The 12,541-nt window shown below is 39.7% G+C and overlaps 1 protein-coding gene across 1 annotated transcript in view; it reads right to left on the bottom strand.

Annotated features, from left to right (window-relative positions):
• The window catches only part of kcnq1.2 (potassium voltage-gated channel, KQT-like subfamily, member 1.2), a 113,220-nt gene that overhangs the window by 81,976 nt on the left and 18,703 nt on the right, over positions 1 to 12,541 (bottom strand). The window contains exons 8-15 of the mRNA XM_077711220.1: positions 11,026 to 11,136; positions 10,862 to 10,957; positions 10,636 to 10,770; positions 8,623 to 8,794; positions 6,930 to 6,956; positions 6,607 to 6,660; positions 6,322 to 6,433; positions 3,861 to 3,929 (exon numbers count right to left, since the gene is read on the bottom strand). Of these exons, the coding sequence (XP_077567346.1) occupies positions 3,861 to 3,929; positions 6,322 to 6,433; positions 6,607 to 6,660; positions 6,930 to 6,956; positions 8,623 to 8,794; positions 10,636 to 10,770; positions 10,862 to 10,957; positions 11,026 to 11,136 (776 nt within the window). The remainder of the gene's footprint in view (positions 1 to 3,860; positions 3,930 to 6,321; positions 6,434 to 6,606; positions 6,661 to 6,929; positions 6,957 to 8,622; positions 8,795 to 10,635; positions 10,771 to 10,861; positions 10,958 to 11,025; positions 11,137 to 12,541) is intronic.

Below are 12,541 nucleotides of genomic sequence, written 5' to 3'. Positions count from 1 at the left end.
AATAAACCCCCCAAATCGTCTAGTGCCAAGCCTCCATGTCCACATCAAATGGGGCGAAATGTTGCCAAGCCAAAAAGGAAACCTTCGAGATGGTCCTTTACAAACAAGGCCACTCGGGCGCTCTGCACACTGCACTTTTCATCCACCGGGAGGCCGGGCGAGAAGATGGAGTGTATTTATCCAGGTGTCGGCGCTAATGTCAGACCAAAGAGGGCTACGCTAATGGGGGGCCGAGGGGGGGCGACACCTCACAGGGACAGGGAAACGTCTATGCCAATTTTTGGGACGCTTCCAAGTAGGAACTGGCTTGGATTTTAATTTGGTTGGTTTGGCCGCAGTTGCTAGCGTAAGGGCGGGTCGTTAACCGCACCTTATGTGTCGGTAAAATGTATGAAAAGATAAGAAAATGTACACCTGTTTAAGGCAGAGTTATCCGAAAACAGGATATGTAACTTGGGAGTCATGGTAAATAAATAAAAAAAATGTGTGGGATTCAGGTTAAGATAATATAAAGTGTTTTCAAGAGAGATATTTGTGTTGGTGTTAGCTAGCAATTTTTGCCGGGAAGTTTTAGCTAAAGCCTCAATAATAAACCAGAGGGGATTATTTGAAAATTTGTCATGATATCATGGGCTTTAAACAAGATGGTCGCCTAGATTAAGACAAAAATTGAAGAATAAAAGAAGCATATCAGCTTGTAAAAAAACAGCTAGCTATTGTCAGTTATATGTGAAGCTTTTAAAACATAGATAAGAAAACAAGCTGAACAACTAGCTAGCCAGCTAGCAAGTCAAAAGTTAGCCAGCTAGCAAAACGCCAGCTAGCAAAACAATAGCTAGCCAGTCATTTATAAGTGAAGTTTTCAAAGCATATATAACAAGACAACAAGCTAAACACAACTAGCTAACCAGCTAGCAAGCCAACAGCTAGCAAGCTAGCAAAGCAATAGCTAGCCAGTCATTTATAAGTGAAGCTTTCAAAACATAGATAACAAGAAAACAAGCTGAACACAACTAGCTAGCCAGCTAGTAAAATGACAGCTAGCCAGCTAGCAAAACGACAGTTAGCCAGCTAGCAAAACAACAGCGAGCTAGCTAACAGCTCCCACTACTTATTTATGTTGTTGAATACTGTTATGTTGACTAACTATTTATTCATCACTTATTTATTGATTATTTTTCATCTTGTATTTGATAGTTTTTTTTTATTGTAGTATTCATGACTCAACAAATTCCGGGAAGAAGCAACGACTCAACGACTTATCAGGAATTTTCCTAAACTTTTGTCGGTTCAAAAAGACCCCTTAGCGAACGTGGCGCTAGAGACGGGACGCCGTATGCTAGCCCCGCCTCCACCTCGCTATGGACACGGCAGTACAGTGCACAAGACAAGCAGGCGGAGGCCACCCGGACAAAAAGTCAATTTGTTCGCAGCAATGGCCGCACAAAAGGCGCCAGTGGCTCGGCAGAGGGGGGCCCCCCCACTTAAAGAGGCCGGGGGTCGGGACGCTAGCTTTTCATTATCCATCTCCAGCCAGCTCAGGAGAGGGGGAACTCATTAAGAACTGCCCGCAGGTGGCCACGCCTCAAGTCCTCGCAAGGGTCTTGCAATGGGGGGTGCCGGAGCACATCCCAGCTGACTTGGGGCCAGAGGCGGGGGGGACACCCTGAATCGGTGGCCAGCCAATCACAGGGCAGAAGGAGACAAAGGATAATCAATTATAACCAGGGTTTAGAGTGTTCAACCAGCTAGCCTAGCCTAGCATGTTTTTGGAACGTGGGAAACCGGAGTACCCAAAGAAAACCTAACCAAGGCCCGGGGAGAACAAGCAAACTCCACACAGTTGGACAACTGTCCAGGACTTGAACACAAGACCCCAGAGCTGCGAGGCAGATACGCTAACCACTTCTTGGAAAAATTATGTGAATATATGAAAATTCACAAACAATCATAATATGAACCGTTTCATGAATTATGACTTTTTGGATGGTGCAATCCATTCTGACAAAGTCTATGCCCCTCCCCTTTTAAATGGAGTGGATATCCATTGACATCAATAGCATGGGATATGGTTAATACCGTATTTTCACGACTATAAGGCGCACTTCAAAGTCTTAAATTTTCTCCAAAATAGACAGTATGCCTTATAATCCAGTGCGCCTTATATATGGAAAAAACTGAAAAACAAAAACGAAAAACCACCACTGTCGGATGTTAAAAAAACACAAACGCCTGAACTGAAACAATACTGTGAAATATGCAGATGCCATTTTAGTTTACAAAATCTTCCATCATATAGCTCCTCCCCAACTGCAAGATTTTATACCAAAAAATCCAAAACATCAACAATGGCTGGCTCTAAAGGTGACTGTGAAGTAGTGAGTGCTTCATACCTGGGAGTCAATAGCAATTAGCGTATTTTCACGAATATAAGGCGCACTTAAAAAACTTAAATTGTCTCCAAAATAGACAGTGCGCCTTATAATACAGTGCGCCTTATATATGGAAAAAAATGTCATTCATTGAGGGTGCGCCTTATAATGCGGTGCGCCTTATAGTCGTGAAAATACGGTACTTGTTTTATTATGTTATTGTTTTCCTCATTGATTTTATTGTGTTCTTAAACATCAACCTTCCTAAGGGACTAAAAATTACCCCAAATTAGCCTTTGGCTATAACCTTGTATATTTACATGTACATATCCATTAAAATAAGCTATCCCTATCTTAAATAAATAAACCCAAGCATATACGACCCTCCATCACAGACACTGTGACGCTACCTCTTCTCGCACTAAAAAACAAACTCCGCCCACACCGCCGCAAAGCAACGTTCTCATTTCAGCGTGGGTCCTCTATTACAAATCCAAATAAACAATGGAACTCTCCATCTCGTGCTAGTCAGAGACGGAAAATTTTAGCTAGTAGACGCACCCTCGGGCAGTTTGAGCATGGAGATCCACGGGAGGAGTTTAAAACGACAAGGCCTGGTCGGTCGGTCAGCTCGGTGGCGTGACACCAGGGCCGGAAGGAGGCAGCTGTTTTGGGGAGTGCCCGGCACGGCTCCAGTCTGAGCCGGGCCATTAAAGCTGACTTACGAGCACGCCGGCGCTACACGAGACAGAAGCGTGCACTGTCTGCGGACGCCCACTTTAAAGACGGAGGGCCGGCCGGCGGCGGCAAATCATGTCATGGCCCGAGACGCCACGCATTAAGTACTTCGAGTTGCAGTACAGCAGGGTTTTTTTTTTAAATTGAACTTTTGGCTCACCTTACAGTGGCGCACACTCAGTTTGACATGTAGCGCTAACAAGATTAGCTCAGGGGTGGGTTAAATTTTGGGTCCGGGGGGCATATTGACTTTAAAAAATGTGACAGATGGGCGGGGTCAGTACAAGATAGGATACATATAAAAAAGTGCATCCGTTAAGAGTACATATGAAACTAAACAGAAAAAAAGGACTAAAGTATTAACATACTCATCATTTAAGTAAAAAGTATCAAGTACAAAGTAAAGTAAGTAAAGGAATGTATTAAGAAATATTAAAAATGTAATTTTTAAAAAGATAGAGGGCCTGTAAAACACCAAAAATTACTAAGAGTGGACAAAATTACTGCCACTGGCTTCCGTATGACGGCGCCATCTTGGGGCAAAAGAAAAAAAAACACTTGGACAACGTCAGCGGGCCGGATTAAAACGCCTTTTGGGCCGGATGTGGCCCGCGGGCCATAGTTTGCCCACCCCTGGATTAGCGGTTTTTTTCTATGGTAACAGACGGGATGAAGATGTTGATTTTTTTTTTTGGTCAAGAAATTGTGTTGGAAGGAAGTAAAGGGGGAAAAAAGAAGGTAGTACAGTACCTTGTGGAATTCAAGTGGTGTGTGGAGAAAGAATCCTGGACCGATGCCACGTAGGGGCAGGTCAAAAGACTGCAAAGACAAATGAGAAGCATTCTCATGCCCAGAAAGTCTCATCTGGGTGAATGTAAGCATTTATACTATGCTGAATTGAGAATAAAATGAGGGAAGTGATGAGGTTTGAAATGAATAAAATGCCTTATTATTGAAATATGGCAAAGGATGAAGAGTTAGCATAGCATAAAAATCACGTAGGTGGAAGAGAGGACAACAATGGGGTATGTGAAGAGATGGCAACTATTTGTACTCCAAGTTAATCATAAGAATAGCAAACAATATGTTGGGAAAAGTCAAGTATAATTAATGAATAAGACAAGATAGCTTGATTATTACCATAGCTAACCTATATAAATACATGACAATGCCTTCAAAGTAAAGTTAAACTCAACATAGTGTGTCGAATTCCGTCAAAAACAATATCATAGGAAGACAAAACTCATTAAAAAAATTCACATGGACAGAAGTTATCATATTTTGTTATTAAATTATTGCCATTTACAGAGAAATAAATACAAGGAAGAGAGTAATACCTAGACTAAAATAGGTTTTTTTCTAAATCCGACAATGCTAAGTGATACTGTTCCACTCCAGTGCTGAAGGTGGCAGTAATGAATATATTGAATATCAACTTTTCTTACACTGTCCCAACGCAAAAATTTTACACATTTGCATAACGCCTTGGACCAACTAAGTTTAATGCTAGCATTTTATGATTTGTCATCAAAATACACGTTTATTTCAAATATTACCCTGTTTAGTTAGACTCAAATATATAGTGTAAACAGCATTGGGCTGTTTGAAACCTACGAGGAAAGTTGCACGAGGTTTTTTGACATTAAAGGACACGGGACTCAGTCATATGGCAGACGGAATTGTTGTCTACGACCTTTCCCCGTTGCGCGTGAAGGCTATTTGCGGCTTCTTTGTCAGCAAGTAGGAAGTGATGAAAATGACGGCGTGGCAACACAAGTGGCTGCAGTTCGGTCAACTGAGGTCGGCGACACCGATGATGTCATAGCTTGTTTGTGTGTCATTTAGAAAACTTCTTTTGTTGCTGGATTTTTTTTTAAACGAAAATGGAAACTTACCTTTTCTCAAACAGTGGTATATACAGTATAAAAAAATACTCTCCAATTGGATTGTAACGGGGCTAAATAGTTTCATAGTACACATACTGGATAGCATGGGGCAGTAATTAATTCCATAGTACACAGTCAGGGTAGCATGGGGCTAATGAATTCCATAGTAAACATACGGGATGGGATTGGGGCTAATTAATTTCATAGTATACATGATGGGTAGCATTGGGGGGGGGGCTCAATAGTTCTGTAGTACTCATTTTGGATAGGATAGGGGCTAATTAATATCAAAGTACACAGTCAGGGTAGGATGGGGGCTAATTAATTCCATAGTATACATAAGGGATAGCATGGGCGCTAACTAATTTCATAGGGCGCTAACTAATTTCATAGTAGATGGATAGCATGGGGGCTAATTAATTCCATAGTATACATAAGGGATAGCATGGGGGCTAATTAATTCCATAGTATACATAAGGGATAGCATGGGGGCTTACTAATTTCATAGGGCGCTAACTAATTTCATAGTAGATGGATAGTATGGGGCTAATTAATTTTAGAGTATACATACTTGGTAGCATGGGAGCTAATTAATTCCATAGTAAATATATGGGATAGCATGGGGGCTAAATAATTTCATAGTACACATACTTGGTAGCATGGGGGCTAATTAATTTCACAGTACACAGGATGGATAGCATTTGGTGGCCCATTAATTTCATAGTACACATACTAGATAGCATTGAGGGCTAATTAATTTCATAGTACACATGGATAGCATTGGGGGCCCATTAATTTCATAGTAAACATACTTGATAGCATTGGGCTAATTAATTTCATAGTAAACATGACGGATAGTATTGGGGGCCCATTATTTTCATAGTACTAGATAGCATGGAAGCTAAATAATTTCATAGTAAACATAGGGAGTAGCATAGGGGCTAATTAATTCCATAGTACTTAATAGTGGATCGGGTTGGGGGCTAATTAATTTCATAGTACAGATGATGGATAGCATTGGGGGCGGGGCAGGGCGGGGCATAAGGGCCTGGTCATTTGTTCCATAGTAATCATACTGGATAGGATTGGGGGCTAATTAATTTCATAGGACACAGTCAGGGTAGCATGGGGGCTAATAAATTCCATAGTAAACATACTGGGTAGGGTTGGGGGCTAATAAATTTGATTGTACACATACTTGATGGCATGGGGGCTTAATAATTTCATAGTACACATACTTGTTGGCATGGGGGTTAGCTAATTTCCTAGTGGACATAGGGGAAGCTGAGGTATCGTATAGGGGCCAAATAAAAGATTTGACTTACTGAGTGCTGTCGGTCATCACGGAGAGCGGAATATCCTCACACATGCAGTCCAATTCGTCCGTCACGCTGCTGGCCCGGGTAATGTCCATTGACATGCTATGGCCTCGTTTCACTGGGGAAAAAAAAACATGGCCGTTAAGAATCGAAATCCTCTTATTTATGAATCAATTATTTGGGCTTTAAAACCAGCATTGTGTAAATTTGACAAAAGAAGAATGAAATTTTTTTTAAAGATGAAACGTAAATAAACACAAAGATATATACATAAAGGAAAATGATTGATACCTGGTGAAGAAGGACAGCTCATAGTGAAAGACGACCAAGAATCATGACAGGGTCCTTTTAATGCCCCCCAAAGAAGAAAGAAATAAAATAAAAACATTTTGTTTGTCGTCCACACAGATTATGTTAGCCTAGCGGTGTTAGCAGGAAAAAGATTTTGAGGATTTAAGGATTCAAAAGATGAACATAACAAGAAAAACAAAAAACACAGAGGAAAATGAAGACATATTTAACTGGGAAATAATGTTTTGTCTTTTGACATTGGTTAAACGCTAACTATATTTAGTGAATGTATATATTTTTATCTTGAGATGAAGAAAACTCACCAGTTTGTTTGATGATCCTAGTGATACCTGTAAAAACACAAAATTAATTTCTTAAAGCAAACAGTAAATGTAACTGATACTACAGCACAATAATAATAAAAGATAATAATAAATGAAAAGGGGATACTATGTTATTTTTATTTATTTTGCCTTATTATTCAAAGGCACACAACTGATTTTAATTAAAATGACCATGTATAAATAGTTTATTTATTTATTTATATTTTTTGTATTTCATATTATATGTATTTATTAATTTATTTATTACTGATTTATTCATGTCTAATATGTCTTTTTCTGTGTCTGTATTCTCACCCTCTTGCGAATAAAGTTATCTTATCAAATCTAGTAATTATACCACATACTTTTACCATATTTAGATTAAAATCCTTATTTTGTGAGGAATTAAAATGGAGGATACACACTTTAATTCTACTTTTAGCTTGTGTCACCAATTGTTTTTTCCATCTACACGCTCCTACAGGAAAGAGCCATAAAGCATGTCCAATAGTTCCAGCATTTAACAACAGGAAGTTTATGTACTCGGCGCCCACTTCACTAACACGGCGTCATAAAACGCCGTATTAGTTTGTGTCCCGCGTGCCAACGACAGAGGAAGCACAAGTCAAGACACGTACAGACACTCGTCTGTCAACAGCGGTGACCTCCGGTCGCCATGGAGACGCCAATGGCTTCCAGATGTCCCACCGGAGACACCTGGTAGCCATCTTGACATGGAAGAGATCCCCCTCCATGATTATTCATGGCGGTGGTGTCAAGTAGATGGATGGCGGGCTAAAAAGGGGACATATTTGGAGTTTACCGTATTTTCTCGCATATTAGCCGCGTCATGTTAAATCATGTTAAATGTTCATAAGTTGGAATTGTTCATAAGTTGAGGTTGTTCATAAGTTGAGGTTGTTCATAAGTTGAGGTTGTTCATGAGTTGAAGTTGTTCAGGAGTTGAAGTTGTTCAGGAGTTGAAGTTGTTCAGGAGTTGAAGTTGTTCAGGAGTTGAAGTTGTTCAGGAGTTGAAATTGTTCAGGAGTTGAAATTGTTCAGGAGTTGAAATTGTTCAGAAGTTGAAATGGTTCAGAAGTTGAAATGGTTCAGAAGTTGAAATGGTTCATAAGTTGAAATGGTTCATAAGTAGAAATAGTTAATAAGTAGAAATTGTTCATAAGTTGAAATGGTTCATAAGTTGAAATGGTTCATAAGTTGAAATGGTTCATAAGTTGAAATGGTTCATAAGTAGAAATGGTTCATAAGTAGAAATGGTTCATAAGTAGAAATAGTTAATAAGTAGAAATTGTTCATAAGTTGAAATTGTTCATAAGTTGAAATTGTTCATAAGTTGAAATTGTTCATAAGTTGAAATTGTTCATAAGTTGAAATTGTTCATAAGTTGAAATTGTTCATAAGTTGAAATTGTTCATAAGTTGAAATTGTTCATAAGTTGAAATTGTTCATAAGTTGAAATTGTTCATAAGTTGAAATTGTTCAAATTGAAGTTGATTCAGTGATATATTTTGTATTATAATTTATGTTTAAGGCCTATATAAGTATATTGAAGGTTTATACAAGTGCATTTGTATGTTTAAGGCTTGTATTAGTCACCAGCATTGGTTTGTACTGGAAAAAAACATTTAGTAAAATGGAGAGAATACATACAGTACTGTATACGCCACACTACCTTGTACGGCGCTACTCGGCTCCTCCCCAAAGAACGCCAAGTCCTTCTTTTCAACGGAGTCGTCGATGTGATCATAAGTGATTTGCGGAATGGAAACGGCTCTCTCGGGTGACGTGATTGAGCCGTTACCCCGGATTGACTTCATCCTTCTTTTGGGGCCTTTTTTCTGAAGCTAGCAACAAAAACAAAATGGCGACATGATGAGATAATATCATAAAGGTTCAATCATATTTCGGTCATAACTGTATCAAGTTTGAATGTTCTCCCCCAGCCTGTGTGGGTTTTCTTTGGGTACTCCAGTTTCCTCTCACATCCCATAAACATGCATGCTAGGCTAGCTAGCTGAACACTCTAAATTGTCTAACCCTAGCTATGATTGGTTGTCCTTTGTCTCTATGTGCCTTGTGATTGGCTGACAACCGATTCTGGGTGTTCTCCATAGTTGGCTGGGATTGGCTCCAGCACCCCCTGCCACACTTGTGAGGATAAATGTCTCAGAAAATGAATCAATTTACTTTCAACAAAAATATTAACTATAAAAATGCGTAAGAAATTCATGTCTCCATTTTTTTAAGTGAAAAAGGGTTCATTTTCAGAAAAAATGACTAAATTCATACGATAAACTTTTAATATTTTTGCTAATGTCTTTCAGTTATTTTCCACGGACTCCTGTGGCGTTCCCAGAACAAATAACAACAAAAAAGGGCCTTAGAAAATTGAACTAAAACGAAAGGATGGAGGCAATAAATAAAAGAGGAGATAAACCAATTATGCAAAGAGGGAGGGACGGCAAATATGGACGTAGATTGAAAAGTCAGAAAAGAGCGGAAGCGGCCTCCCCGTGCGCCTCCTTTTTAGGTGCGGGTTCAATGCTACACAAAGATTGTTTTGTTGTTGTTCTTGTGGACAAAGGTTTACTCCCATGAGAAAGGCGGCGGTGACATCATCTCCACTGACTGAGTCTTTGTGCGAGGTAGACAAAGGCGTCGAGTCATCCTGGTGGAGTGGGGGGTTCCAGAGGGGGGTCTTAGCGTATATTTGCCGTGGTGGGAACCCTTTCGTGCTGCACTGCTAATATTGTGGTGAAAGGTGACGAAACTACAGTGCGGCCTAGATATAGTCATTCATTTTCTGAACTGCTTTTATCCTGACTAGAGTCGTGGGAGGTGCTGGAGCAAATCCTAGCAGATTCCGGGCCATAGGTGGGGGACCCAGCATCAGCCAATCACAAGGCACCAGGAAATAAACAACTATTCACGCTCATACTCATAACTAGTGGCAATTTAGCATACACTTAGCCATTTAGTCTAGGCTTAGCCATTTAGCATAGGCTTAGCCATTTAGCATAGGCTTAGCCATTTAGCATAGGCTTAGCCATTTAGCATAGGCTTAGCCATTTAGCATAGACTTAGCCATTTAGCATAGACTTAGCCATTTAGCATAGACTTAGCCATTTAGCATAGACTTAGCAATTTAGCATAGACTTAGCAATTTAGCATAGACTTAGCAATTTAGCATAGACTTAGCAATTTAGCATAGACTTAGCGATTTAGCATAGACTTAGCGATTTAGCATAGACTTAGCAATTTAGCAAAGACTTAGCAATTTAGCATACGCTTAGCAATTTAGCATACCCTTAGCAATTTAGCATAACCTTAGCAATTTAGCATACCCCTAGCAATTTAGCATACCCTTAGCATACCCTTAGCAATTTAGCATACCCTTAGCAATTTAGCATACCCTTAGCAATTTAGCATACCCTTAGCAATTTAGCATACCCTTAGCAATTTAGCATACCCTTAGCAATTTAGCATACCCTTAGCAATTTAGCATACCTTTAGCATACCCTTAGCAATTTATCATACCCTTAACATACCCTTAGCAATTTAGCATACACTTAGCCTAGTGCTATCAATGGCACTCAATGTGTTAAATGATTGCCTTTTAAAAGTTTTCATTCAACTGATGCTCATCAGACAATAGGCTAATTATTCCAAGAAGATGAATTATTACCGATATGTTTAACTTTCTGAGGCCGAGGCTCTCCGATTCCGCCGCGGCGACGGCATCTGGGGTAGTGAGGACGTACATTTTCCAAGTGGCCGCCGTACCGTTGGGTTTCTCCGCCGCGTAGCAACGCCAAAGTGTCTGGAGAACATGGACGTCAGTCAAAATCACAACCCAAATACAGTCGAAAAGACAATATATAATAGTCCTGCAAAGAAATAATGTGCCTTACCTGGATGAGACAAGCGGCGGCTGGGATTTGTCTATTAAAGTGCTTTTGTCTCTGCTTCTGCTGAACCTTCAGGGCAAACCCCGATCCCAAGATCCCCTAAACCGGGAGAACCGAGTTAGGCTCGCGTCAGTCATGCGTAGCGGCTAACCGTTAGCAACACTTACAGCGGGTAGGGCAAAGAAGGAGATGGCAAAGACGCTGAAACAGGAGGCGATGGCCTTGCCGATCCATGTTTGAGGAATCTTGTCTCCGTAGCCTATTGTGGTTACGGTCACCTAAAATGGCCGACACAGAAGAGCTTCTTCTTATACTACACATGAAAAACACTTAGTCATATTTAGCATTAGCTTGATTATTATAGCTTAACCCTTGTGATGATAGGCAGTACAGAAAATGAATGAACCAATGCTAGCTCAACTAGAATATAATTAAAACTAAATAAGTTTGTTTAGCATGTGTACTTGTAGGAAAAAAAGTGAAATCATCAGTTAGAGTATAGTTTTCATGATGAATTTGGTAAATAATATACCAACTAGTATATATGAGAGTACAGAATTAACATTTTTTGACCTATTTTATATAGAGGAAACTATTATTTCCACTTGGTAGATTGTGAAGAAGGGTTGCCCCAAAATGGCGGTCAATTTGCTTTGAAAACAACAGGCCAATGACTGCCTTAAAGGGAAAGTACCCCATTTTGTAGTAATTACCTCCTTCCTTGCTTGAATAAAATGGAACAATAGATAAAAAGTGTTTTTTCACTTAGATTATGCGTGTATATAATTATTAAAGGAAATATTCTGTGGGTGCTGACAAAATTCCAGTCAAAAATGCCCCAAAATGGCGGTCATTTAGCTTTAAAAACAACAGGCCAATGACTGCTTTAAAGGGAAATAACCCCTTTTTGGGATTAATGACCTCCTTCCCTGCTTAAATAAAATGGAACAATAGATTAAAAATATTTTTTCACTTAGTAGAATATGGATGTATATAATTATGAAAGGCAATATTCTGTCGGTGCTGACAAAAATCCAGTCAAAAATGCCCCAAAATGGCGGTCCTTTTCCTATGAAAACAACAGGCCAATGACTGCCTTAAAGGGCAATAACCCCTTTTTGTAATAATGACCTCCTTTCCTACTTAAATAAAATGAAATAATACATTAAATTATTTTTTTATTAGTAGATTACGCATTTATATAAATATGAAAGCCAATATTCTGTGGATGCTGACAAAAATCCAGTCAAAAATGCCCCAAAATGGCAGTCGTTCAACTTTAAAAACAACAGTCCAATGACTGCCTTAAAGGGAAAGGACTATATTTATTCTGGACGATACGGCTTTGGCTATAACATTGTTTTTTTCTTCTTTTCCATTGTTTCTCATCAAGAAAATTAATTTGAAAACCGAGCAAATGGAAAGTCAAATGAAGCGGATCCTTAGCGGGAAGTGGAATGATTGAATTTGGGGGGGTTTGGGGTTTGAACGCGGGGAAATTTGATCCGATCCTGGCATCGGCACGCTCCCCAGCTGTGTCCCCGCACCTGCACACGGGGGAACCCGTGCCAAAAGTCGACGCACCGTGACCTCGCGCACGCTCTCCGCTAATTTTGCAGGAACTCAAATTCATGGGTCTCAAGTTTACAGTTTCGGCAAGACAAAAAAAAATGGTTGAAACCC

This window comes from Stigmatopora nigra, unplaced genomic scaffold (assembly GCF_051989575.1).
Source record: "Stigmatopora nigra isolate UIUO_SnigA unplaced genomic scaffold, RoL_Snig_1.1 HiC_scaffold_25, whole genome shotgun sequence".
Classification (NCBI taxonomy): Eukaryota; Metazoa; Chordata; class Actinopteri; order Syngnathiformes; family Syngnathidae; genus Stigmatopora; species Stigmatopora nigra.
Note: the sequence above shows the minus strand (reverse complement) of the source record. Positions and strands in the feature narration are given on the sequence as shown.